The 24,489-nt window shown below is 35.0% G+C and overlaps 2 protein-coding genes across 3 annotated transcripts in view; one reads left to right on the top strand and one right to left on the bottom strand.

The window, feature by feature from the left end:
- The window catches only part of LOC115224225 (serine/threonine-protein phosphatase alpha-2 isoform), a 43,121-nt gene extending 23,286 nt beyond the window's left edge, over positions 1–19,835 (top strand). For both annotated transcript variants that reach the window (XM_029795006.2, XM_036513266.1), the window contains 7 exons: positions 1,508–1,639; positions 6,325–6,555; positions 13,451–13,555; positions 15,526–15,749; positions 17,116–17,250; positions 18,209–18,309; positions 19,574–19,835. In XM_029795006.2, coding sequence (XP_029650866.1) covers positions 1,508–1,639; positions 6,325–6,555; positions 13,451–13,555; positions 15,526–15,749; positions 17,116–17,250; positions 18,209–18,309; positions 19,574–19,577 — 932 coding nt within the window. In that variant the 3' untranslated portion in view covers positions 19,578–19,835. The remainder of the gene's footprint in view (positions 1–1,507; positions 1,640–6,324; positions 6,556–13,450; positions 13,556–15,525; positions 15,750–17,115; positions 17,251–18,208; positions 18,310–19,573) is intronic.
- A 4,026-nt stretch (positions 19,836–23,861) lies between these two features.
- LOC115224333 (mitochondrial sodium/calcium exchanger protein) overlaps positions 23,862–24,489 on the bottom strand; it is an 81,398-nt gene continuing 80,770 nt past the window's right edge. The window contains exon 17 of the mRNA XM_036513259.1: positions 23,862–23,886. The gene's annotated coding sequence lies outside the window, so the exon portion shown is untranslated. The remainder of the gene's footprint in view (positions 23,887–24,489) is intronic.

The raw sequence follows: 24,489 nt of genomic DNA, 5'->3' as shown, positions 1-24,489 counted from the left end.
GCCATTGCAATAACTGTAAGAAACAAAGAGAAGAAACAGCATATGGGAGCATAGCAACAGTCAGTAATATTTTTAGGAGTATTTGGGAGCGGTTTTGACAGAGTTGTAGTTGCATATGCTTGCAGAGGGCTTTGTGTGTTTCCATGTCCAAGAGTTAAGGACTATATTTCCTTTGTGTAGTGATTGCTTTGTATCTACTGTAAAAGACCAGATTTCCTTCTCTTTAAAAGGTTTCTCCAACATCTGTTCATGGTGACTAGAGATTGTGACAGATGTGACAATAATGTTGCTTTTGCTAAAGTTCACACAGTTAGAGGTCCCTAGTGTAGTGTAGGAAAGCAGATCGCTTGTAGATTTATTTTTATAGAAATCCTACTAGTGGTTATTAAGTTGACAGGCTCAAAGCAGGAAAGACTGATCTTACTGTTTCCATTGCCACAGATGGTGATGATGATGTCTTGTTAATTTGGCATGATGAGGAGTTTGATTGCTCCATTTACAAAACTGTAGCACAGTTATTTTTTGTAGATGTTCATAACGGGAAAATTGTCAAAAGGTTTGCCAAGGGTTGGAGTTTGCTGGAGAATAGGCTAAAAACAAGAGTAACCCCGTTAGGACTTACCACCTCACACTGAAACGACTGAAGTTTTTGCATTTGGTAACTGTGTATGAAGCAAATGTCAGGAAGTCTGGCAGAAGTTTTGTGTGCAGTAAATATGATAAAGGCAGAAAGAGAAAATATCTGATAATATTGCAGCAATCTAAAGTGGCAAGCTGGCACAGTCGTTAGCACACTGGGCGAAATGCTTAATGGCATTTTGTCCATCTTAATGCTCTGAGTTCAAATTCTACTGAGATTGAGTTTGCCTTTCATCCTTTCAGGGTCAGTAAAATAAGTACCAGTTGAGCTCTAGGGTCGATATAATCGACCCCCCCCCCACTCTCCCGAAATTGCTGGCTTTGTGCCAAAATTTGAAACCACTATTGCAACAGTCTGTTTGTGTGTGGTGGATTCAGTGGGAGGTGGTGTAGAAATAAAAACCAAAGTCCTAAATAAGTAAATTTCTTGCTCCTCCCTCTAGCCTGATTGCTTCTTATAAAAGACTTGATGTAGGTGTGTGATGGCACTATTGGAAGACAGTAATGTTAGCGATCTTAAAAGGACTGGTTAAACTTGATGAGTTAAAATTAATCTCTGAAGTCCAGTTGCTTGTTTGAGTTTTACATGAGAAACCTTATAAGATGGCAGCAACCATTCAGTTGTCAGCAGGGTTTAGACATATGTCCATTAGAATTATTATACAAGTGGAACAACATTTTCTTTTATATATTTTTTTTATAATTTATAAATTAACTTTTTTTTTTTTATCCTTTTACATATATGTCATTCTGTTACATTCTGTTTTTACTTGTATTAAAACACTTGCAGATTTTAAGATTGAAATAATTATTTAATCACTTGATGTAATTTTAAATATTTTGATTTATTTATCTCTGTATATTTTAGTTCGAGGATCAAGACCTGGGAAAAATGTTAATTTGACAGAAACTGAAATAAGAGGACTATGTTTAAAGTCTCGGGAAATTTTTCTCAGTCAGCCAATCTTATTAGAACTCGAAGCACCATTGAAGATCTGTGGTAAGTGAAATAATTACAATACAGAAAAAAAATTAGTCAGTTGTCTTGGGTTTTCTGTTTTTTCATTATCAAACATAGTTTCTTTGGAAATGTAAAAATAGAATAAAATAAAATATAAAAAGAAACTTAATAGTTGGTGATATGGCTATGTGCTTAAGAAATTTGCTTTACAACCTTGTAGTTCTGGGTTTGATGCTACTAGCATCCATTAGACCGATGGGTTTTTTTTTTAACTATAGTCTTGGGTTATGAATTGTGAGTGGAAAGTGTGGAAGCTTGTTGTATATGTGTCTGTGTATATGTTTACTCCCATCTAAAAACTGTTCTGATAAGGATTGAACTAGTTGGGTTAATATGATCAATTAGCCCTCAAGGGCACTGACTAAAACTAAAGTCTACAATTAACTCTTTTATTACATTTCTGCTGAAAGACATTTTTGGGGTCTCAGTTAATTTTGAAAATAATGAAATATTTAGTAAAATAACTTTGTCATTATTGAGCTGATATTCACAATATAAATTAATATAAAATTTTGTTGCAAAGGTTTAATTTAGATCACCCAAGACTGGGTAGTCTTTGGTTGGTATTGAAAGGGTTAAAGGATTATATATAGGCCAGGCAAGAGAATTGTTATAAAACTGTTTGATATAATTTCCTTACATAAAGGCATATGAATTGAATGCCAGATTTAATTAAAATGGCATGTTAATATTGATTTGTAATATCAGAAATAGCTGCTTTACTCATTGTAAATACTTCTTCACAATTTGTATATGTCTAAGTGTTAGCATTGAAAAAGGTGGATATCTTGCCTCTTCTGAGACTAAGATATGCCTAATGGCAACATGGATTTTTTTCTTTATCTCCATAATAACTATAATCTGGGAAATAAGAATTGAATGACATTACCATCTGTAAGGCTTCTGTGGTATATGACAATCAAAAAGTACCATTGGTATGCATCAGTATTTGATTAGCTAACAAATACTAGATAGTGACAAATTAGAGTGAGTTGTCCTCTCATATACTTTTGCATTTGTTAACATGTCAATCGACACCTGGTATCTCTATTATGTGGGCTGCAAAATTGTTTCTTGTAACTATAGACCATAGAGATTCAGTGACTATAGTTGCCAAAGTTCAGGATGTCATACTCTGTACAGTTTTTCAAATACTTGGGTGTTTAATTTCATGATAAGGTATTTGATTTAACAAAGGTGTCTTCCCTTTGTTACTGAACCTGCTAGAAATAGTAACTAGTTTTTCTTCAAATCACACCTAGCAGTTTTAAAGAAAGAAGATATTGGATATTGTAGCCCTAGATATACTATTTCTTTAACAAAAAAATATAACAAAATAAGATAATCACAGCTGGAATGTCTTTCTGTGATTTGACTTGGATTTAAAGAACAATTTAGGTGCTTAGATGGTATTTTGATTGCTTTCAGTAAGATGAATTTGCTTTATTTTTGAATAGAATAAATTTAGGTTATGCTTTAAAAAAAAATGAATTCAGTGTTAACATAGAATGTCTTGTGTAAGTAAGAATCCTTATCTTTAACTTTTGTTCTTCATTCCACAGATCAATTGACATCAGCAAATTGGGTTAGATAAGATTTTAAAATTGATAAATGTAGAAGCTTTAGATTATTTTTGTTCTTCTTTTTCCTAATAAATCAATTCAAAATTGAGGTTCAGTCGTTAACCTTTAGTTTTACTTTAGCTTCTGTTGTCAGAAGTGTTCCTATTGATATTTATTTTAAATCTCATCTTTTGAAGGTTATCTGAAAGAAAAAAAAATCTTGTTTCATTTTTATAGCATATTTTAAATTGATTGTTCTCAAGTAATATTTTCCTTCAATTTTCTGGAAGCTCATGCATGCAGACATTTTTTTGGTGCTAACTAAAAACCTTATTGATTTTTATTAATTTCTTGCTGTGAGGTTAAATTTGACTGCTGTTTGAATATCCAATATTTGTTAGAAGCTGAGGTAGGTTTTTTTTTTTTTTTTTAGATCGAAACAATTTCATTATGTTACTGGTTTACTTGTAAAAAAAAATCAAGTATTTATAACTCGAAGCATTTTGGTTGTGGATGTTTAAAATAGTGTGTAATGTTAGCTGTGACTTATTTAGAATTTTTATTTCATAAACCTGTTCCTTGTTTCATTTTTGTGTACATAATTTATTTTTTGGCTGAAAATAAATTTCCAAGTAATTCTATTGATTCCTGAAAGAATCCACCAAGAATGCACTGGCTGCTGTTATTTTGTTTCTCTTGAAAATCTGTTTTAGCTTTTCATTTAAAATTTCAACGCTTTATCATTAAAGTTATTCTATGTTGGCTTTTCTTTCCATTTGGTGTCAGACGAACCACTCTAATTTAAATCAACAACTTCTCCTGTTACGAGGAGGTCAAGTCAGATGTGGGGGCATGTGCCATTGCAGCACGCTGCTGCTTTTGCCATTTGTCGGTATATTTCCCAAGTCCTCCCGAGCAACTTGTTGAGCGGAGCCCCAGTCAATCTCCATCTCTACAAAATAGCTCCTCATCTGCCATGATCATGTGGCATGTGGTCAACCAACATGAGCTGTCACCCCAGCCCGATCCTCAGTGACGAGAACACAAATTGAGCAACATGGCCATGCATTCGGATGTGTAATGTCATTCTGGCTGCATTCATAGTGTTGCTGGTGTTGACATTATGACTAGTTGCTTTGCCTTTCCAAAGACTTGTGGAATTAAAGATATCCCTTATTTGAAGTGGTGAAAAAAAAGGTAAAGTTAGGAACTGCAAAAGCATTTGGTTATAAATTCCTGTCTCAAATAAAATCTCCTTCCAAACCTATGCTAGCCTGGAAAAATCTTGAATATAATCTCAGTCTGTCACCAATAATGCTGTTGGTTATGGGTTCCCAATGAGTCTGTCCCTTGTCCACTAAGATTCTGAAAGCAAGAGTGACAGGGGGTATTGCCAGGTTTTGGGTTTCTCCAACAAAAGATGTACATGCACATATGCAGATGAGCTTTCTCCACAGTTTCTGTCAACCAAATTCCATCCTCAAGGCATTGTTTAACCTTAGGCTATGGTAGACTCTTCCCCAAAAGTTGCACAGCAAAATCAAACCCTTGAATCGCATGGCTGTGAAGTGAAGTTCTTAACCTCAGCCATTCCTTACTTAAACGTTATCAAAAGCAACTTCACTAACATTAATAATGTTTTTCAATGTCTTCGCTTGGTTTTGCACTTACATCTAGAACCATTTGTTTAAATGGTTTGTGATTAAATTGTTGATGCAACTTTATTGGTTCTTTCTGGCACCACATCTAGTTATTGAGTCAATTTAATATTTGTTGTTATAGAATCCACTTTCAAACATTGATAGCCTCAAGTCTTTGATCAGACTTTTATATTCTATGCTAATGGAAAGTTGTCTTTGGCCATTCAAACTTAAATATATTAAATCCAATATTTGAAATTAACATGCTTTACTTGAGCTTGATAAAATATTGCCAAACTTTGATGATTAACAAGCATTCATAGTGTCATTAATGACTGAAGTATCAAACTATTGGACTTCATCCATAACCTGTTACTGTTTCAGTTAATTAAAATATAGGTTGTATTTTAACTGGACAGTTGTTTGATAGGCAATTGTAAAATATTTAAGTGCAAAGGGACCATTGGCAGGAATAGAACTGTTGTTTGAAGAGTAATATGTTTAAAGGGGTTTTCATTTTAATTAGATTTGAGTCTTAGGCTGGGTTTTATAGGATAAATAGTTAATTCATTTATCTTTGCAAGAAGGTTAACATTTGTTATGTATATTGAATAAATTTGTTCTTCATAGTATTCAATCATCTGGTGATAGCCATAAATTTAATTCTGTGTCCTGTTCTGCTAAATCCTCTAATGTGTTATAGTAATGGCTGTACCATTTTAAACACAGAGATTCCATTTTGACAGTTTTGTTATTGGGAGGGACAGGGTCCTTCTCTAATTGATGAATGAGCTTGAGACAAAAATCATGAATTGGCAGTCAAGGAGGGATCATTAGCAGAAATGGGAATAGTGATGTAATGGTGATTAGAAAGAAAAAGGAGACTGGAGGGAAATGAGATTGTAGTGAATGAGTAAATACAGAGAGTGGGGTATGGGTATTGGGTAAGGAGGCAATAAGTGGAAAACGAACATGTGTTTAGCAGTGTGGTGTAAGAAATTGTGTGTGTGTGTGTGTGTGTGTGTGTGTGTGTGTGTGTGTGTGTGTATGCAAACTCTCACTCATACTGAACTAGTTTAATAAGAATTCTGGGTTCTGGTTTTTGCATCTGGAGACTCAGTGGATGACACCTCCTTAGTCAATTGCAGCTAATCTGGATGCTGTTGTGTGTAGTTAGAAGACCATATAGTTATTAGGACAAATGATTAACTAAAATATATTTAACAATAATTGATGTATTTATTTCACAGACTTTTAAAAAGCCTCTAAAAATATTCTACACTTAGATGCTTTGATTATATTAACTTAATGGTTTCTGTATTATTGCTAATAAAGACTTGTAGATTTTATCAAGTAAGATTTCGTATTAAGAAAAAAAGTTACATAACATTTTATTCATTTTGTTTGAGTTTCATCATTAATTTTCTTTTGCTCTGCTTCTTTTTAAAAATTTTTTGTGCAGGTGACATTCATGGCCAATACTATGATTTATTGCGGCTTTTTGAATATGGTGGCTTCCCACCTGAAAGCAACTACTTGTTTCTTGGTGACTATGTTGACAGAGGAAAACAGTCATTAGAAACTATTTGTTTGCTGTTAGCCTATAAAATAAAATACCCTGAAAATTTCTTTCTTCTACGTGGAAACCATGAGTGTGCTAGCATCAATCGGATATACGGCTTCTATGATGAATGTAAGTATACAGCTTGTCTGGTTTTTTGCATTAAATTTGACAATTAAAAAGAAAAAAAATTATATATTTCTGCTCTGGGTTTATTATGAGAGTGTAAATAAATTTCTTTAACTCATTATTAACCTGCTCAATGTTGCCTGTAATTAGCTATTCATAATAAATAGTGAAATCACATCTTCACTAACATAGTAGTGTTAGTGAAGGTGTTGTGCTTTTACTAATTACTTGATGTATAATTGTCTTGCGTTAATGTGAAATGTGTTTTCTAGAATTTTCTGTTTTTTTGTGGTGGGATGGGTATTTTTGACATTATTTTTTAGTATTACATTTTACTCTTGCAACAAAAGGACTTATTATATTTTCTGTATTGAAATGTTCCCCCCACTGGATAGCTTTACAAACAAGTTGTTATGCAGGACATATAGAAAGACAGGCTGTGGCCTTGTGCACTCTTTGATAATTAAAAAATTTTTCAAATTTTTATTTTCATGATAGTAACTATAATATTGGGGTCAATGGATGTTGATGATGATGATGTTATTGTAGGAAGTTACCCAGGGTCACCAGCTACTGAAACCTAGATTCTTCTTGAGTGACCTCAGTGTTTCCAATATCAGAATAGTTTTTAAGTCTGTATCAGTATTTGCATATACCAGAATATGGAAGCAGCATCGTTAGTTAAAATATGACTCCTTGACACTGTATAGAGGACATTTAAATCTTATTACCAACCAATCAGAAGATTGTCCATTGACAAATAGCTGTTAGGCTATTGTCCATCTTGGAAATGGCAGTTGGATATATTCCCATCAATATATGACATGTAAGCTCACGAAATGGAGTTTGGGATTATGTATGATTTGTAGGGCAACCACTGTGTACTATTCTGAGTTTAATATTTATATAGGAAATAAAAACAGCAAAGCATGTCAGCATGAGGGAGAAATGATCACTTGCATACCAGAAGCAAGGCATTCTTTTTATTTTACTGGTCTTTCAGTTTGGTGAAACATACTGACTTAGAATGTGTGGCACAATGTTCGCAAATAGAAACTACAGTTGACTATGAAATAATCGAATAACAGAAAAGACAATGTCTGCATGCAAAAACAAGAAATGAATTAATTTTCTATCCACTTCTTCCTTCAATGTTCATGATCTTGCATTATTCTTTGAGGCATTTAAACCCTGGTGCAATGAGTTATGCAAGTGGGTGTGTTACATGTGTAATATAAGGTTCAATACTAAATCACAAGGGGCTCAAATGCAATGTAATCGTTTGCAATTTTGGGCTGATATTGCAACATAATCTGAAGGGAAAACAAAAACTACAATGGGGGTGGGGGTTATCTCTTTAAATTCAGCTTGTCCTTCGTTAAAAAGGTGGGGTGGTGGAAAATCAACTGTTGGAAGATGCCAAATTCAGAAAAAGAAAGCTTCCTGTGGATGGTCAGCTGAAACAGCTTTGCAAAATGGCATTCTGCAGAGAAGATTGCATCAGTTAATATTTCTATTAAACAAATATTAATTTTAATTATATATATATAATTAGGTGCAGGAGTGGCTGTGTGGTAAGTAGCTTGCTAACCAACCACATGGTTCCGGGCTCAGTCCCACTGCGTGGCATCTTGGGCAAGTGTCTTCTGCTATAGCCCCAGGCCGACCAATGCCTTGTGAGTGGATTTGGTAGATGGAAACTGAAAGAAGCCTGTCGTATATGTGTATGTGTGTATATATATATGTGTGTGTGTGTGTGTTTGTCCCCCTAGCATTGCTTGACAACCAATGCTGGTGTGTTTACGTCCCCGTCACTTAGCGGTTCAGCAAAAGAAACCGATAGAATAAGTACTGGGCTTACAAAGAGTAAGTCCCGGGGTCGATTTGCTCGACTAAAGGCGGTGCTCCAGCATGGCCACAGCCAAATGACTGAAACAAGTAAAAGAGTATATATAGCTGTGTGTGTATAAATACAAAATTTTGTTTTTGTATTGTTTGCAATGTTCTTGATGTGAGAAAAAGTTTTGAATCTTGAAGGTCATTTTATCAATAAGCAGCATGCACACACACAGAGGGTCTATTTCACTTATTGTTAGTCAACTAGTTGACCAATTAATTAATTGCTATCTTGATTAACTGTTGGATCAAACAGCTGATTTGTTTGTCCTTTGTTGGTGTTTGTGACCTCACCAGTGACATACCCTTGTTGCTTTGGCTCATTTTGTCTCCCAGTTGTACCATAAAGGTAAATGAACTCAAAATACTGAAATTTATGGTTGAAGAAGAAAGCTACAGAATGAAATAAATACAAACAAGCACACACATACTCACACCAATTCACCAATATATAAATATTTGTCACTTTAATCCATCCATATCCAACCCAAATATTCTCTCTGTTTTATGTTCAAACTGGTCAGATCATGCCTCTCAACCTGCCCTACAATGTCATTTTGAAAATCTAAAATCACATCATCAAACTCTCAATGCTACAAAAGCTACATATTGAGATCTCTAAAAATGCTTATATAGTTATTTCCCTTACAAACCCGAGCAACGCCAGGCGATACTGCTAGTATATATATATATATATATATATATATATATGTATACATATATATGTATACATATTAAATTCAGAATCCCTACAAGTGAATGTGAAACTGGTCATTTTTTTCTGTAAAAAGTTTGCAGAAATTTAATAGTTACTTACAATGGGGTGGGAAGCGGGGGGGATATCCAAAATTTGGAAAATGCAAATTTCATGTTACAAACAGTTTGACAATGTAAAGCAGTTCCCACAGGTGTGAAAACAAGATTTATGTCAAAGTTACTCATTTAAATGTGACTGGGTTATTTAGGATAGTTTAGTTATTATGAGCCAAAATAAATTTTCATGTGGGTTGATAATGAAAGGATTAAACAAAATTTAAGTTCACATTTCTATATCAATGAGAGAAAAAAATAGTGTTAAGAAATATTTTAGAAATCATTTGAAACTAATAGGTGACATATTTTAGAAAGTTTTAATAAAAGATTATAATTTTTTTGGTGTTTATTGATATATTAATGTGCTGTTTAGAACACAGCTTAACAAAAGGTTCTCAGATAAATAATCTATTGAAGTTTTGTCCCAAAATTACTCTAATTACAGGTAAATTCAGTGAAATGTGAAAGTTGTCAAAATTTAAATTAAATATCACCATATATAGGCCTTAACTAATATTCAGTTGAGATATATAATGGAATTGTGCACAGCACTGGATTTTCAATTGAATGTGAGTGAATTCTAAAATAGGTATAAGGTACAGTTAAAAATAACACAAAATACTATAAAATATGAAAACATTTGAAGAAAACTAAATTGAAATAAATCCACATTCACTTAAAATGAATGTGACACTTTGTAAGTGATTCGCGTGTGTAATTGAAAACTTGATGAATTTGAAGATAAAGTATTTTATAAAATTTACAACAGTTTTGACTGGCTAGTGTTGTATTTATGACTATAAATGACCTAAATTCATCAAGTTTGCCCTCTTTTCTTGTTTGTGCAAACAAACAATTAGTGTCGGTTGTTACTTGTGAACACTTGAATTGGTGGAAAACAGAGCCTGGCAAAATTGAGGGGCATGAGGATTGATTTGTATATCTGCTGGAAATTTTGGACTGGAATCAATTCATCACTGATGTGTGCTCTCTACTGTTAGAAATTGAAACACCTGCTGCAGAGTCTGAGTTCTTTTCGTGTTTGCTGCTTCTTAAAATTCTCAGAACATTAAACTCACTGTAACAATATCAGATATGAATTGACATAAACATTTCAATTCAAATATGCAGAAGTAAGTTTAGATGCTTTGGTAACCTGCAACTAGGGATGGCCTTTGAGGTAACAGGGTAAAAAGAGACTGACAATTTAATGCTGTTTCCCCCGAGCAGTTTACTCTTTCATATTAATATAAAATTAGTCTCCTGTTGATTTTCTAATTTTTTAATACAATGAAATGCTAGAGAACAGAGGATTGAAAAGAGAGATCCAGTGTGAAGCAGGCTAAATGATGGTGCATGGAGAAATATGGCAACAACATCAGAAGGAGAGAGAGAGAGAGAGTGTGTGTGTGTGTGTGTGTGTTAAATTAATGAAAATACTTGTGAGTGAAAGAAAAGTAAAATGCTATTTGAAGTAAAAGAGTGAGTGGAGATGTAAAAGGAGGGGACAGAGTTTCATTAAACAGACACAGGATGGAAATGATTGAAGATCGCTAATGTGTGAAAGATATCCTGGAAAAGTGGATAGGTGTTGTGCAGCGAGACAAGTTGAAGATACTCAGCCAATCTCAAGAAATGTGAAGCTCAGATGAGAAGAGAAGCAGGCAGAGATACATGTGAATGCAGACGACTGGTAATTGAAGAGAAGAAATGAGAAGACGAGATGCAGAGTGTAAAGAAGGAAAGAAATTAGATAATGAATGGCATTAGGATTTGTTAATAGGACTCTGGTTTTGGGGAAGAGGCTGAGAATCTAAGACAAAGATTTGAAAATGAAACTAAATAACAAAGACATCTTAGACAAAGGAAATCAAAAGGTGATTGAAATGTCAGGAGACGATGAGGCGAGCATGCATGGCCAGATGTAATAGCTTAAAATTTTCTGAAACAAATATTGTACATCTTTCCAATATAGAATTAGGTCAGATTTGTGGAGCAGACCATTTTGTTGTTGGGGAAACCAATGATGACATATTTAATAATGACTGAAACAATATGAACCTGCCAGGTCAACTTCATTTCAGTTTTTAGAACCTTAGACCCTACAGCTTGTTTTTAATGAAGGCTCAGATGGTTGAGTTCCCAGTTTTAGAATGTATAGGCAAGTTTATCCTTGCATTTTCAACCAAGGGATGAAAAACAATATGTTTAACTATATGTTGTTGATTCAATAATTGGTAATGAGACCAGAGTTAATCAATCTAATGTGGGATGTACCCATGGAAATTAAGTTCCTCTCCAAATAGAATTACTGGAGAAAATAATGTTTAAGGGACACCAAAAATGGGGGACAACATGCATAACAGGGAAATAAACAAGCCCCAACAGAAACCATGGTCTTTATAAGTCTTCATTCAACAACTTATTAATTCCTACAGTATTTGTGCCAGCAATGCTACCCTGGTAGAAATAATCATCTCCTGGGGAGGGGCAAAGGAAATGAAAGTAGTAAGCTTTCTTTTTCTCAAGCAATTTTTCCTTGCTTGTGCCTCAACATTTTAGGAATGTGAAATGAAATTTCACTTCAACTAAACATGCTCCCCCCCCCCTCTCGTTGAACAATTTCTGTTGTGATTCTATGCACAGATTATATTTCATGAATTTGATCGGTCAATAGCCCTTTCGTGACTAAACTACCTGAGGCTACCTATTCATAAACTAATTCAAAATATTGTCGTGAATCTCATTACTTCACCATTGATAATGTGATTTCATGCGATAAATGTTTATTTTACTATTGTTGACATTTTTATGATGTGAATTTTGTATTCTCCTGACCTTTGGGACTATTTTTATCCAAAAGCTTTCAGTTAGAAATATGGTGAGGAAAGGTTTAAATATTGAGCAAGAATTAGTGTTGGATGCCCCTTTCCTTCAATGCTCATCATAACCCCTGACTGGGAGCTGTTAGTGTTGTTGTCTCTGGCTAGGACAGTTCCTCACTCAGCTTTGACAACAAATACATACCTACATATTTTTATTCTGATTATCAGTTAAAAGTAATAAAAAAAAAACTTTTTTAATTTAAAAAAAAAGAAGTTATTTTAATCCTATCAGTGTTCTGTAACAACTTTAAAGCTACTCAATGTCGAACCAAAACTTTAATCAATTATATTTGTACTAAATTAAACCAAGTGAGAGAAACGTTTGATATCTGCTTTTATAATAACAGTCATATACAAATACCAATTAACAATATGTAAATTAATTGAAAGTCATTAATGTCAGATCAGTATGTTTTGGGGTTTATTCAAATTGCTCTTAAGTCAACTTTGCCTTTCGTTCTTTCTAGGTACCTGAGCCAGTTTTTTTTTTCCTCTACTGTCTCTCTGGAAGAAATCGAGTGTTCAGAGATACAGAGGGAATTAAACCAGGTTTAAAATGCCCAAAGAAGGAAATATATATGAAGTGGTGGGGTGGAATGGAATAGAAAAAACGAAAGTGGAACAAGTTTTTCAAATTCAACAAGCCCACTACTAGCCCACTAGCTTCTAAATGGTGACTTTAGACTCTCTAGATTTTGCTCAGACAGAAATTCCAGCATTTGGAGGCGACGAAAGACAGCTGTCTATATTAGTCCAAAATGAACAGCACTTCCTAAATAGAATTTTGTGTGTAAATAGGTCATTATAGAATTGGACTAAAATGGATTTAATCTCTTTGAAAACTTTTCAATGATTTCTCTCACGAATGTTTTTGTTTTTTTTGTTTTTTTGTTTTTTTGTGTTGCTTTGTTTTCAAATTCTGCCAAGTTTTTGTTGTGGGGGGAGCTTTACCATGAAATTTGCTTCCCAATTACATTGTTCCTTTGTATGGGACCTTGGGCTCTAGATCGACCAAAGCTTTGAATGAACTTAGTAGATGAAAACTGAAATATCACATGATAGTTGTAGATGAGTACCATTGTTATTCAAGTGTTTCTAGTCTTTTATGAAAAGCATGTCCAGCTCTGTGGGAATACTACCTTGCTTGGAAACAGGTGAATATTGGTGATAGGAAGAGCATTTGGTCATAGAAAATCTGACTGAATTTAATTCTCTCTGATAAATGCAAGCATGGAAAAGTAGACATTACAATGATGATAAGGGCTGTGTGTATATAATGTATAATTTTTTCTATTTTTTTTTAGGTAAACGGCGGTACCATATAAAATTGTGGAAAACTTTCACAGATTGTTTTAACTGCTTGCCGATTGCTGCTATAATTGATGAAAAAATTTTCTGTTGTCATGGTGGTAAGATATTTGAAATTATTTTTCTTTCTTTTTCTCTTAAGCCATAAATTCCAAGGACATTTTATTGTCTTTGATATTTAATGATGTTCTATATTTTGTTGTAATCATCCATTAATGAGACAGATCAGTTATGTAATCTGTTAAATAGCAGGCTTTTTAGAATGTGAGCATTTTTTTCTTGCTAGTGACATAATCACTTATTAAATAAGATCGCTACCTACTTAAAAGTCGTATTTGCTATTTCAAATGTTTCGTTGGTTAGTTTTTTTTTCCGTTAGAGCTGCTACACCAAGATGCAAGTCTTTCTGAAGCATAAAGAACAGAGCTAAGATCTTTGAAGTTGGTGTAAATGTTATAATTTGCATTGTGGAATTTCCAGGCAACCACAAACCATTTATCAAAACGACTTTTTATTGACCAGTTTCTGACCCCTTTACAGAGATTCAACATGATCCCCATATTACACTTGGACAGCTACTCTAGACTGCATCATATATTAACAGCCCTCTGGTTGACTTCTGAACCCCTTAATTATCAACCTGTGCACGACCTCTACCTAGACTCCCTTGGCGTGCACTTCTTTATATTTTATTTCAGTGTCATGTGCCAATATCTTCTAAATTTTTAATAAATCATAATAAGCTCCTATATAGACTATTATTTGTTGATAGCTTATTGAGGTCATGTACTTTAGTCATATATTTGCCTAGATTCATAATTACTTAAGATTTTCCTTTGTTTGTTTCTGATATTTCCTCTTGTTCAGTCTTGCAGTACATAAACACTTTTTTTTGTTTTGTGTGTATGAATAAAGTAAGATAGAGTTGTTATATGGAGGAGGGGGAGGAGGATATACTTTCACTGTGGAGGTTTACGAATTTTGTTTTCAGCTTCACTTTTACAAATGTTCTAACAATGATGGTAATTTCATGCATCGCCAGAAATCTCAGTTATACAAGAGTAGTTTGGGCAGTTGATCTCCGTGTGTGGCTTTTTAATGACAAGCGATTAAAAGTAAAGCCTCAGCAACATTTGAAAAATTAGGAAAATGAAATAGCGCAAAACAATTTGCAAATTTTGGCACAAGGCCAGCAGCTTTGGGGGGGTGTTAATTACATCGGCTCGACTGGTCCTTATTTTATCAACCCTGAAAGGATGAAGAGCAAAGTTGACCTTGGTGGAATTTGAACTCACAACGTAAAGATGGACGAATCGCTGCTAAGCATTTTGCCTGGTGTGCTAATGATGATGATGATTATTATTATTATTATTATTAAGGTGTCAAGCTGGCAAAATCGTTAGCACACTGGGCAAAATGCTTAGTGGTATTTTGACTGTCTTTACATTCTGAGTTCAAATTGTGCCATGGTCGACTTTGCCTTTCATCCTTTCGGGGTAGAAAGGATTATTATTATTGTTGTTGTTGTTGGTAAATTTGTTGGTTTCATTGTGTGATGGTTGAGAATTATATAATTTGGCAAAATGGTAATAACTTCAGTTATCATATTTCACAATATCTGAATTTGGTACCTAAGAATAATTTAGTCCAGATTGTGTTCTAATTGTTTTCTTTATTCCTTTCAACATTAAATACCAGTAAACTTAATGATGTAGGACTCTAAATTAGGATGTTCAAATATTTTTTAACGGAATTGGTTTTACGTTATAATACTTTTTCTATTGTAAAGCATGACAGGTGGAGTCAAAATTAATTTGTTCACCTGTCAACAATGTCTGTATCAAAGTTAAAACTGAAGACGTTTTACTGGAATTAAGTCATGATTTTCTTTTTTCAAATTTTTGATTTAATTTCTCATTGCTGAGCAGTAAAAGTATCTTTGTGTTTGTACATTAGTGACTGGTTTACTTGTATAAACTGACCATTGAAGTGATGGATATTTCAGTTTCACTTAACAGTAATAATATCCACAACATTGAGGTCTTTTTGATTCTCTCTTTCCTGTTTTTAGGTTTGAGTCCTGATTTACAGTCTATGGAACAAATCAGAAGAATCATGCGCCCAACTGATGTTCCTGACCAAGGTTTGCTGTGTGATCTTCTCTGGTCAGACCCTGACAAGGAAACAATGGGCTGGGGTGAGAATGATCGGGGTGTATCGTTCACATTTGGTGCTGAAGTTGTAGCGAAATTCTTACACAAGCATGACTTAGATCTTATTTGTCGGGCTCACCAGGTAAGAAGAAACTGCTTTTAAACCATTGTATTTCTTTATCCTCTCTTTTGAGTTGTGTGTGTGTTTTGGACTTGGAGCATATATTTGGCATGCTTAGAACAATTTCCTATAAACAATGGTTAGCGTGGATTTCTATGTTACATAGTGCCAGTATCAAAATGGGGGCTGTTTCAAACGATACTGATTTGCTAGTATAGTGACAGAATAGTTTATAAAAGTGTTCATGGTGGGCTCCCAGCCTGAAACAAAAGTAAATTGTAAATTTGTAAAATTTATATACAAATTCATTTATTATAAAATCGTTACTTAAAATAGCGCAATTAATAATTTATCAACACTGCAGCCATTAATAATTGATCATCATCATTCTTACAGCTGACCTTGGTTTTAACAGTGTCTGAATTAGACAACACTTTGAGCATTTTCCACTGTTTTACTTGATTGAAGTAATTTATTAATGATAAGTAGGCAAAGTATTGATATTTAATTGATATTGATTATCTGGCTCCTCTCCGGTGTTCTGCCAGTGCGTCATAGGCAACACACGGACATTAGTAATAACATAACAAAACATGCAACAGCAGCACGTACAATTACATAATACGGTTTCTCTCAGATATTGAGCTCACGCGTAGACAGTTTTTATTTTATTTACATTCGTTAACCGTGAGTATGGTTTGTAGTGAGCAGTGGTTTTCAACCAGGGTTCCGCAAGAAGTTACAAAACTGCTAAAATCGGCAGTAATTTTTAATTCTCCTGTGCAGATATGTGTGCATAAGACTATTAAATTATTGCACAGGGGTTGCTCGAGCCAGTGGAATGTTTCCTTGGGGTTCTGCTCCAGCAAAAAGTTTGAAAAGCACTGATATAGAACTTTATTTTTAATTTATTAATCCTGAATTATCTCTTAACTGTGTAAACTATATTGAGACATACAATTGTTCGATAAAACAAGTTTTAAATATTTACCTCTACATTTCACGTGGTTTGGTCATTGTATTCTTGACCGTGTACCATGGAATCCTTTATTTGTAATTCATTATCTGAAGATATAACGATAATGGCATTGGATGGGTATTTTGTGTTCTGTCTTCCTCTTGATCTTATTTTTTTTTTTTTTTTTTTATTAAGGGAATTCTTGTTGCTATAAAATTTTAATATTTTCTTCCAATATTTTAACCCTTTCACTGCAAAATTAAATTTCACGGTTATTTCAGTAATGATGTGAAATATTTTCTGGAAGTGATTTGTATTTAATAATTAGTTCTGGTTATAAATCATCATCAGAATTGATTTTTGTTTATCAGTTATTGAAAAGCTACTTGTCATTCACAAATTCAAAGCTCCTGTCCTTGTATCTTTTAGGTGGTAGAAGATGGATATGAATTTTTCGCTAAAAGACAACTTGTCACACTTTTCTCAGCTCCTAATTATTGTGGAGAATTTGACAATGCAGGAGCCATGATGAGTGTAGACGAGACTTTGATGTGCTCATTCCAGGTGAGATGATTGGTTTCAAATGCTGTTGTTACTTTAAAAAAAAAATTTTTTTTTATTATTTCACTTATTTATTTTTGTCTTTTTAAAGGAAAATTAAATGAACAGTCTATTTTTAGTTAAAAATCATCATCTTTCATCTTGGCATGGACTGGATGGTTCAACGGGATCCAAACAAGCCAGCAGCTGCTGCAGTGAGCTAGCTCTCCTGTCTGCTTTGGCCTGTTGGATGCCCTTCCTAATTCCAACCACTTTACAACAGTGCACTGGGTCCATTTTGCATGTCACCAGCAGTAGTGGGGTCACCAAGTGACTTGCAAGATAAGACCCCTCAACTTAGTGGGGCTCTGGTATTGAGGGAGTTGGCTTTATACCAGGTGTGAGGCTAAAGTTGGAAAGAAGGACAGGAACATGCCTTGTGGTAGAGGAGGAACATGGCTACCCCAATTGGAAAGAGAAAAAAGATGGTCAACCAACTGCTTTGGGGATTTTTCATATTTTTGGAATCGGAATCCATTTATAAGCCATCATACCGTATTACCACCAAGTTTTTTGAGAATATACGATGATGGATAATGAATTGTTCTTTGAAAGCCATGTTACTTTTCATCTCTACCAATCACAGTTCTGTCTGTCATTATTCTTACTTTTGGTGTGGATCAAGTTGAGATGTTTGGACTCTCTCTTGGCTCTAATATTTCCTAGCTTCTTTTCTTGTACTCTTTCTGTAAACTGAATCAGGCTGACACCAGGCTTTGGGACCAGATATTTAAGTTATTGTCCGTTGATTGAGCCAATTGTCAAAGTGCAGAGGTTGACAATGTTTAGCTAATAACTCATTTTCTAGCAACAAAAGCTGAGCTCGTTTTAATTAAAATCTAAAGCACCAGACTTTGTTTTGTCAGTTATGTCAATTTTTACCTATTTATTAAGTTTTTGTTTTGTTTTTTCTTTGTTCCAGATATTAAAACCAGCTGATAAAAAGAAATTTTTATATGGAGGCTTGAATTCCGGTCGACCTGTCACTCCACCCCGAGGGACTGTGAAGGGCAAAGGGAAAATGTAAAGACTTGGATCTCCATTTTTTTTTTTTTTTTTTGTATTTAATGGCCAGTTGTATGAGCTTTTGGGCCATCTTTAATGTTTTACAAATACATGGGTGGGTGGGGGGGACTTTTTTCTTTTCTGTCTGTCACGTGATCAGTGGCAGAATTAAATGTACAGTAATAGTGGGCAAATAAAGGGGATGGTGGGAAAAGAAGAGAAAAAGCTTAGTCAATGATGTTTGCAACTAGTATTGAAACTATTTTGAAGCATGGAATGTAAACTGAATTAAGTGACATTTTTTTTAAAAACAATGCCAAAACACCTCCCCTTAAAGAAAAAACCAAAAAAAAAACTTAACTACAAGAAGAGGAAAGAGAACTGCATAAACTGTTGGTTATTGTGTTTAAAAGAAGTTTATGTAGTCTCTCTCTGTCTGTCTGTCTCTCTCTTTCTCTGCATTGCTACTACTGTGTTTCTGCCTGCCATGAGTAGTTGACATTTTGGTTTTTATTTTTTTTTTTTTTCCTTGACCTGAAACTTTCTGAGTTAGCTCTGAACTGTAAACTCTCCTCTTGTAAACCAGCATGGTTTTTTTTTTTTTTATCAGACTGCAGTTCTCAGCAATGAGCCACTGTTTTTATCTCTTAATGTTTAAAAGAGTGAGGATAAGTCAAGAAAGAGAAGGGAGATAAAAGATTGCTGGGATCTTAAAGGAAATTTTTGTAGGATATTAGTAACCAACAACAGCAAAAAACTCATCACCGACCAACATTGGTGGCAGCAGTGGTTTAGTGCAGGCATCCGTCTGTCCATTCTATATAATCTCAATATTATCTTCTTTCATCCAAGAATGATTGGTCTTCGCTGTTTAAAAGAAGCATCTGTATAAATCCATTGGCCTTATTTTTCCTTTCTTTTCTGTTCTTTCTCTCTTTCTTCTGTAAGATAGTTTGTTGTCTTTTGATAAAGTGGATTTGTCATTTTGTGTGGATGTGTGTGTGGATGGTTTGGTGGTGGCAGGTTTCTCAGTTTCTATAGAATTACTTTTTTTCAGACTTTCTGATCTCTTCACTCATTTCATTTTTGTTACTAGTCTTAATTCTTAACATTTTTAATTTTTGTATGTGTAGGTGTATGTGTATATATATATATATGTGTGTGTATGTATGTATCTGCCACATTTTACTCTTTCTATTCTTTATCACATGTGCTCTCTCTTTTTCTGTTTTTCATTGTCGTTGCTCTGTATTTTCATTTTCCTCTCCGTTTCCTCTTGTAGCTAATCACTACTATCACCACCACCACCACCGTCACCACCACCACCACCACCAAACCTATATTAAAAACTCAAGTGACAACTGCTTTTAGCCTTGCTATCAGAAGATTGACCCAACGTCTCCAACCAATTCACCTTGTCAATGACAACTTGATTTTTTAATTCAATAGGCTTTTTCTAAATTATTTTCTCTAGATTTTCTCTTGAATTTGTTTCCCCCTCTGCATCATTTTGTCTTTTGAGAAAAATAAAAGAAATAATTGCATCTCTTTTTCTATCATGATTCTTTTTCAGTTTCTTTTCCAGAAATCTTCTTTTTCTTTTCCAGTCCCCCCCCCCCCATATACATTTGGTGAAAAAAAAAGATTTTTAACTGAATTTCCCTCCATTCCAATTGCTGCTCTCCAAACACTGGCTTTCTCTGCTTCACCTTACTCTTTATTGGCAGATGCTCATTAACTGAGATTGCAGCTTGTGTTTACTGTCTGAATGCGTGGATGTGTGCACATGGCAAACACATGCGTGTTGACAAGTGGAAATCGTTGGAATAAAATCATCCTCACCATTTAATGTCCAGGTTGGCATCAGTTGGAGGAGGGTGTGAGGGCTGTGTTGGTCTCTTGTGTCTGCTTTAACATGGTTTCTATGGTGGGATACTCTTTTTAACTCCACTGACAAGTGTCCTCAATTTGGGATTCCTTTAGTACTGGGTTGGTTTCTTGGGATTACAGTCCTTCATAACTCCTGTGTCAACAACTACTGCAGTCTGGTCATTTCTGTGAATGTATTATTGGCTTTGTCTCTGGTTATCTCATCCCTTTTGGCTACTTTTCCTCCACTAGTTCACCAAACCAGTCTTCTGGTTGTGGAGGAGGAATAGAACTTGCATGGATATTATTATTATTATTATGGCATTAATTCCCCTGAAACAACATGCTTGGCAGTATTTCAACTGGTGACTTATTAAAATCTGTAGTACTGAATTCCTTAAGACTTCTGATCCAGTTGAGCAATTTGGACAAGTGTGGTGAAAGTTTCAAGGGAAGGTCTGTTTGCAATTAGATAAGCAAATAGGGAATGGTTACAAATGTGTTTAATAAAGAAAAAGAGAGCACCTGCATCGGCAACTATAAGTTAACCTACTCATTATGAAAAACCGTGTACTAGCTGCACAAATATTACTTTATTACCTGGGATTTTGCAAGGATGAGAAAAAGGGAAACTTTCTACTGGGAAATTGACAGATACGAGCAATTAAGAACAGAATCAATACTGGCTTATGTGTTTCAGTTAATTAGTTTTGGGAGTGATTTATTAGTATGAGCTGAGGAATGGAATGGAATTTTTGCTGAGGCCCTTAACCCTTTCGTTACCAAACCGCCCAAAGCCGCCCGAATTTACCTATTCATATTTAAATGAGAATATCAGAGCAAATCTCTTCAGTACATTCGTGAAAACACGTATTATACTTCGTAAACAGTTCAACTACAGTTTTGTACAATAATCGAAGTGTAATTTTAATTCCGTGAATTTTGGGAGATTTTTTTCAGAAATTTGTTCCTATTGTGTTTTCAAAATTTGTAATTCTGACAAAAAATGGATACGAATTTCATTATATCAAGCAGCGAGTCAGAATTCGAAGGATTTTCTACTGAAGACCTTCATAAATCTAACTCTATGACTGAAAAAAAAAGCATGTGGTATTTGATAATGAATCTGATGTTTCATTTTCCGAAAGTGAAAACAGTGAATCTGAGATCTCCGATAGCGATAAAGAAAACGAATTGGCACCTGAATGGAGTGAAAATTTAAAAACTGTTTCTTTCGGTGATTTCTCTGAAGAAACTGGACCAAGCCACAGACTTTCCCAGAAGAGTAAAGCCTTAGACTATTTCTTTTTACTTTTTCGAATGAGCCTATTTGAAATCATTACAGCAGAGACGAACCGTTACGCTAAACGTAAACAAAGCAAAAGAAACGATAGTTTGTGGTTTCCCTCAACCTTAAATGAAATTAAGACTATTTTGCCGTAAATATTATTATGGGTATCAGAAAGTTACCCAGAATAACAAATTCTATCGTAAAATTTTGTTGTATACCCAATTGAATATTAGCTAATAACCCATTTTCTATAGCGATGTTTGAACAAAATTTTAATAATTTTATATTTTGTGGAATTTACCTGTATCTACCTGCAATTAGAGTCACTTTGTAACAAAAATTATAGTATAGAATTGGTTGAGAATATTTCATTAAATTATCTTCCAAAAATCAGATTGATATATCGATAAATAAAAAAGTTATAGTTGTTTAATGAAACCAGACTAAATTTATGATTACGTTAGAAATTAATTGAAACACATAAGGGGTGTAATTTGGTCAGAAATATAGTAACGAAAGGGTTAAAAGGCTGGATTTTTTTTTTTTTTTTTTTTTTTGCTTATTGATGTTTCAACAGTAGCAGCATCTTTGGTGTTTACCATAATGATGGCAGCACAACAACCTGTTTGCTTATCATTTATGGATTATCCTTTTTATGTTTCTTTAACAGCAGATTTATATGTAAATATATGCACTTTGATGTGCGACACAAAAAAGTTGAGGCTCAGTAGTAGCCACACATACGCACTCCACCATCCAGTGCAGAATATGAGTCCCTTAAGACTATAGCTGCCATCATCATCATCATCATCATCCATTTTTCGATGCTGACTTAGGTTGAACAAAATTTGTTCAGGTGAATTTTCTACAGCCAGATGCTCTTTCTGTTGCCAATCCTTACTTTTGTTCTAGCAAGAGAGTCTTTCTCCATGGCTGACAGGTTTTTTTATTAAACAAACACCATTGCTTACATTATGCTGACGATTGTTTGCAAACTATCACTTGACATCAAGGCAATGACACACATAACACACACACAGTGGTAAGCTTCGGTTCTTGTCTAGCAAATCCACTCACAAGGCATTGGTTGTCCTGGGGTTATAGTAGAAGACGATTGCCCAAGGTGCCACACCATGGGACTGAACCCAGAACCATGTGCTTGAGAAGCCACCTTTTTAACCACACAACTGTTATAGCTGTATATTGTCACCATCATTTAACATCCATTTTTCCATACTGGTATGGGTTGGACTGTTCCAAGCTCTATCTGCTTTGGCATAGTTTCTACAGCTGGATGCCCATCCTTATGTCAATCACTTTAGAGTGTATGCTGGGAACTTTTTACCAGTTACCAGCACCGAGATAGAATCCCTTAACTGGGGAGGTGGCTTAATGCAGGATGCTGAGAGACTGAAGTATGATAGGGTGACAGGAACAGGTAGGTCTTGCTGTAGGGGAGACATGGTTACCCCAGTTGGAAGAGGGGATGGATGGTGGTGAAGATGCATTGGGGTATACCCAGAAAGGGCAGTGGTGGACATGGGTGGAGGTAAGGTCAATCCTGAATATTGTGAGGAAAGGTGGCGGAAGTAGGTGTGAGTCAGATATAAGATGGGCAGGTGAGTGAGAGGGATGCACAGTGGCTGGGTTGAAGTCAGAGGTCATGGGAGGAGGGCTGCTAATTACAAAATGGTGGTTGGGGAGGGGGATTCAGCAAAAATAAAGTATGGGAGGATATCTATCAATTAATCACATGCCAATGAATTAGCCAACCACTTCTACTGAGAATTCCCAGAACTGCTTCCTGTTTTGGCTGACAGAAGTTTCTAGTCTTCTCTATGAAAAAAAAAAATCCCAAATTTCTTCTTGTAGACTACAAAAGCCTTTTAATAAATTTTATATTTCTATCATGGAATGTTCCAATGGTGGAATATACACTGAGAAAGTTGTTTTAACAGACCATCCACTTGGAGCCTCAACACTTTGATGGACTTGTAATGGCAATGTTATGACATGCAGTCAGTCATTTTCAAATATGACGGAGCCCATCCCTGTCCATAACTGACCCCAGTATAGATCTGGTGGTGATATTGATACAGAAAATAGGGGAAAATCTAAGTTGGCTCTGACAGGGTTTGAACTTAGCGACCTAGGAAGATTAGCAGGAATCAAATTCTCCCAAACTAGGCCAATTGGCTTTTGATATATGTATCTCTCCCTTTACTCTTTTACTTGTTTCAGTCATTTGACTGCGGCCATGCTGGAGCACCGCCTTTCGTCGAGCAAATCGACCCCAGGACTTATTCTTTGTAAGCCTAGTACTTATTCTATCGGTCTCTTTTGCCAAACCGTTAAGTTACGGAGACGTAAACACACCAGCATCGGTTGTCGAGCAATGTTGGGAGGGACACCACACACACACACACACACACATATATACGACGGGATTCTTTCAGTTTCCGTCTACCAAATCCACTCACAAGGCTTTGGTCGGCCTGAGGCTATAGTAGAAGACACTTGCCCAAGGTGCCACACAGTGGGACTGAACCCAGAACCATGTGGTTCGTAAGCAAGCTACTTTACCACACAGCCAATCCTGCGCCTAAATCTGTTACATTTATATATAATACATTATGTGTGTGTGAGTGTTGGAAGTTTGTAAGCAGCCTGTGGTAGGTATGCAAAACTGTTCAGGAACCATGTTAATTTATTGGTGTCGAAGGTTGTAGGCTTTTCCCATTTTGAAGTTTGATATGCTGAAACCGTTTATGTATAGGTCAAGGTTAACAGCTAGAGTTGCTATGAATGCGAATGAAAACCCAGATTGAGGGAGTGGAACAGGTAAAATCCAGGTGACAGGTTTCCAAGCTAGTAGATCCTCTGATGTAATAATTACTTATCAGGCCAAAGACACCTTAATTATATGAAGGTTTCATTGTTCTTTGAGAATATATATATGTGTGTGTATAAATATCGCTATGCTACATGGGCTGTGGCTAGTGAGGACATAGAAGGGTTTGAAAGAAATGAAGCCAATA

Source organism: Octopus sinensis, linkage group LG25 (assembly GCF_006345805.1).
Source record: "Octopus sinensis linkage group LG25, ASM634580v1, whole genome shotgun sequence".
Lineage (NCBI taxonomy): Eukaryota > Metazoa > Mollusca > Cephalopoda > Octopoda > Octopodidae > Octopus > Octopus sinensis.
Note: the sequence above shows the minus strand (reverse complement) of the source record. Positions and strands in the feature narration are given on the sequence as shown.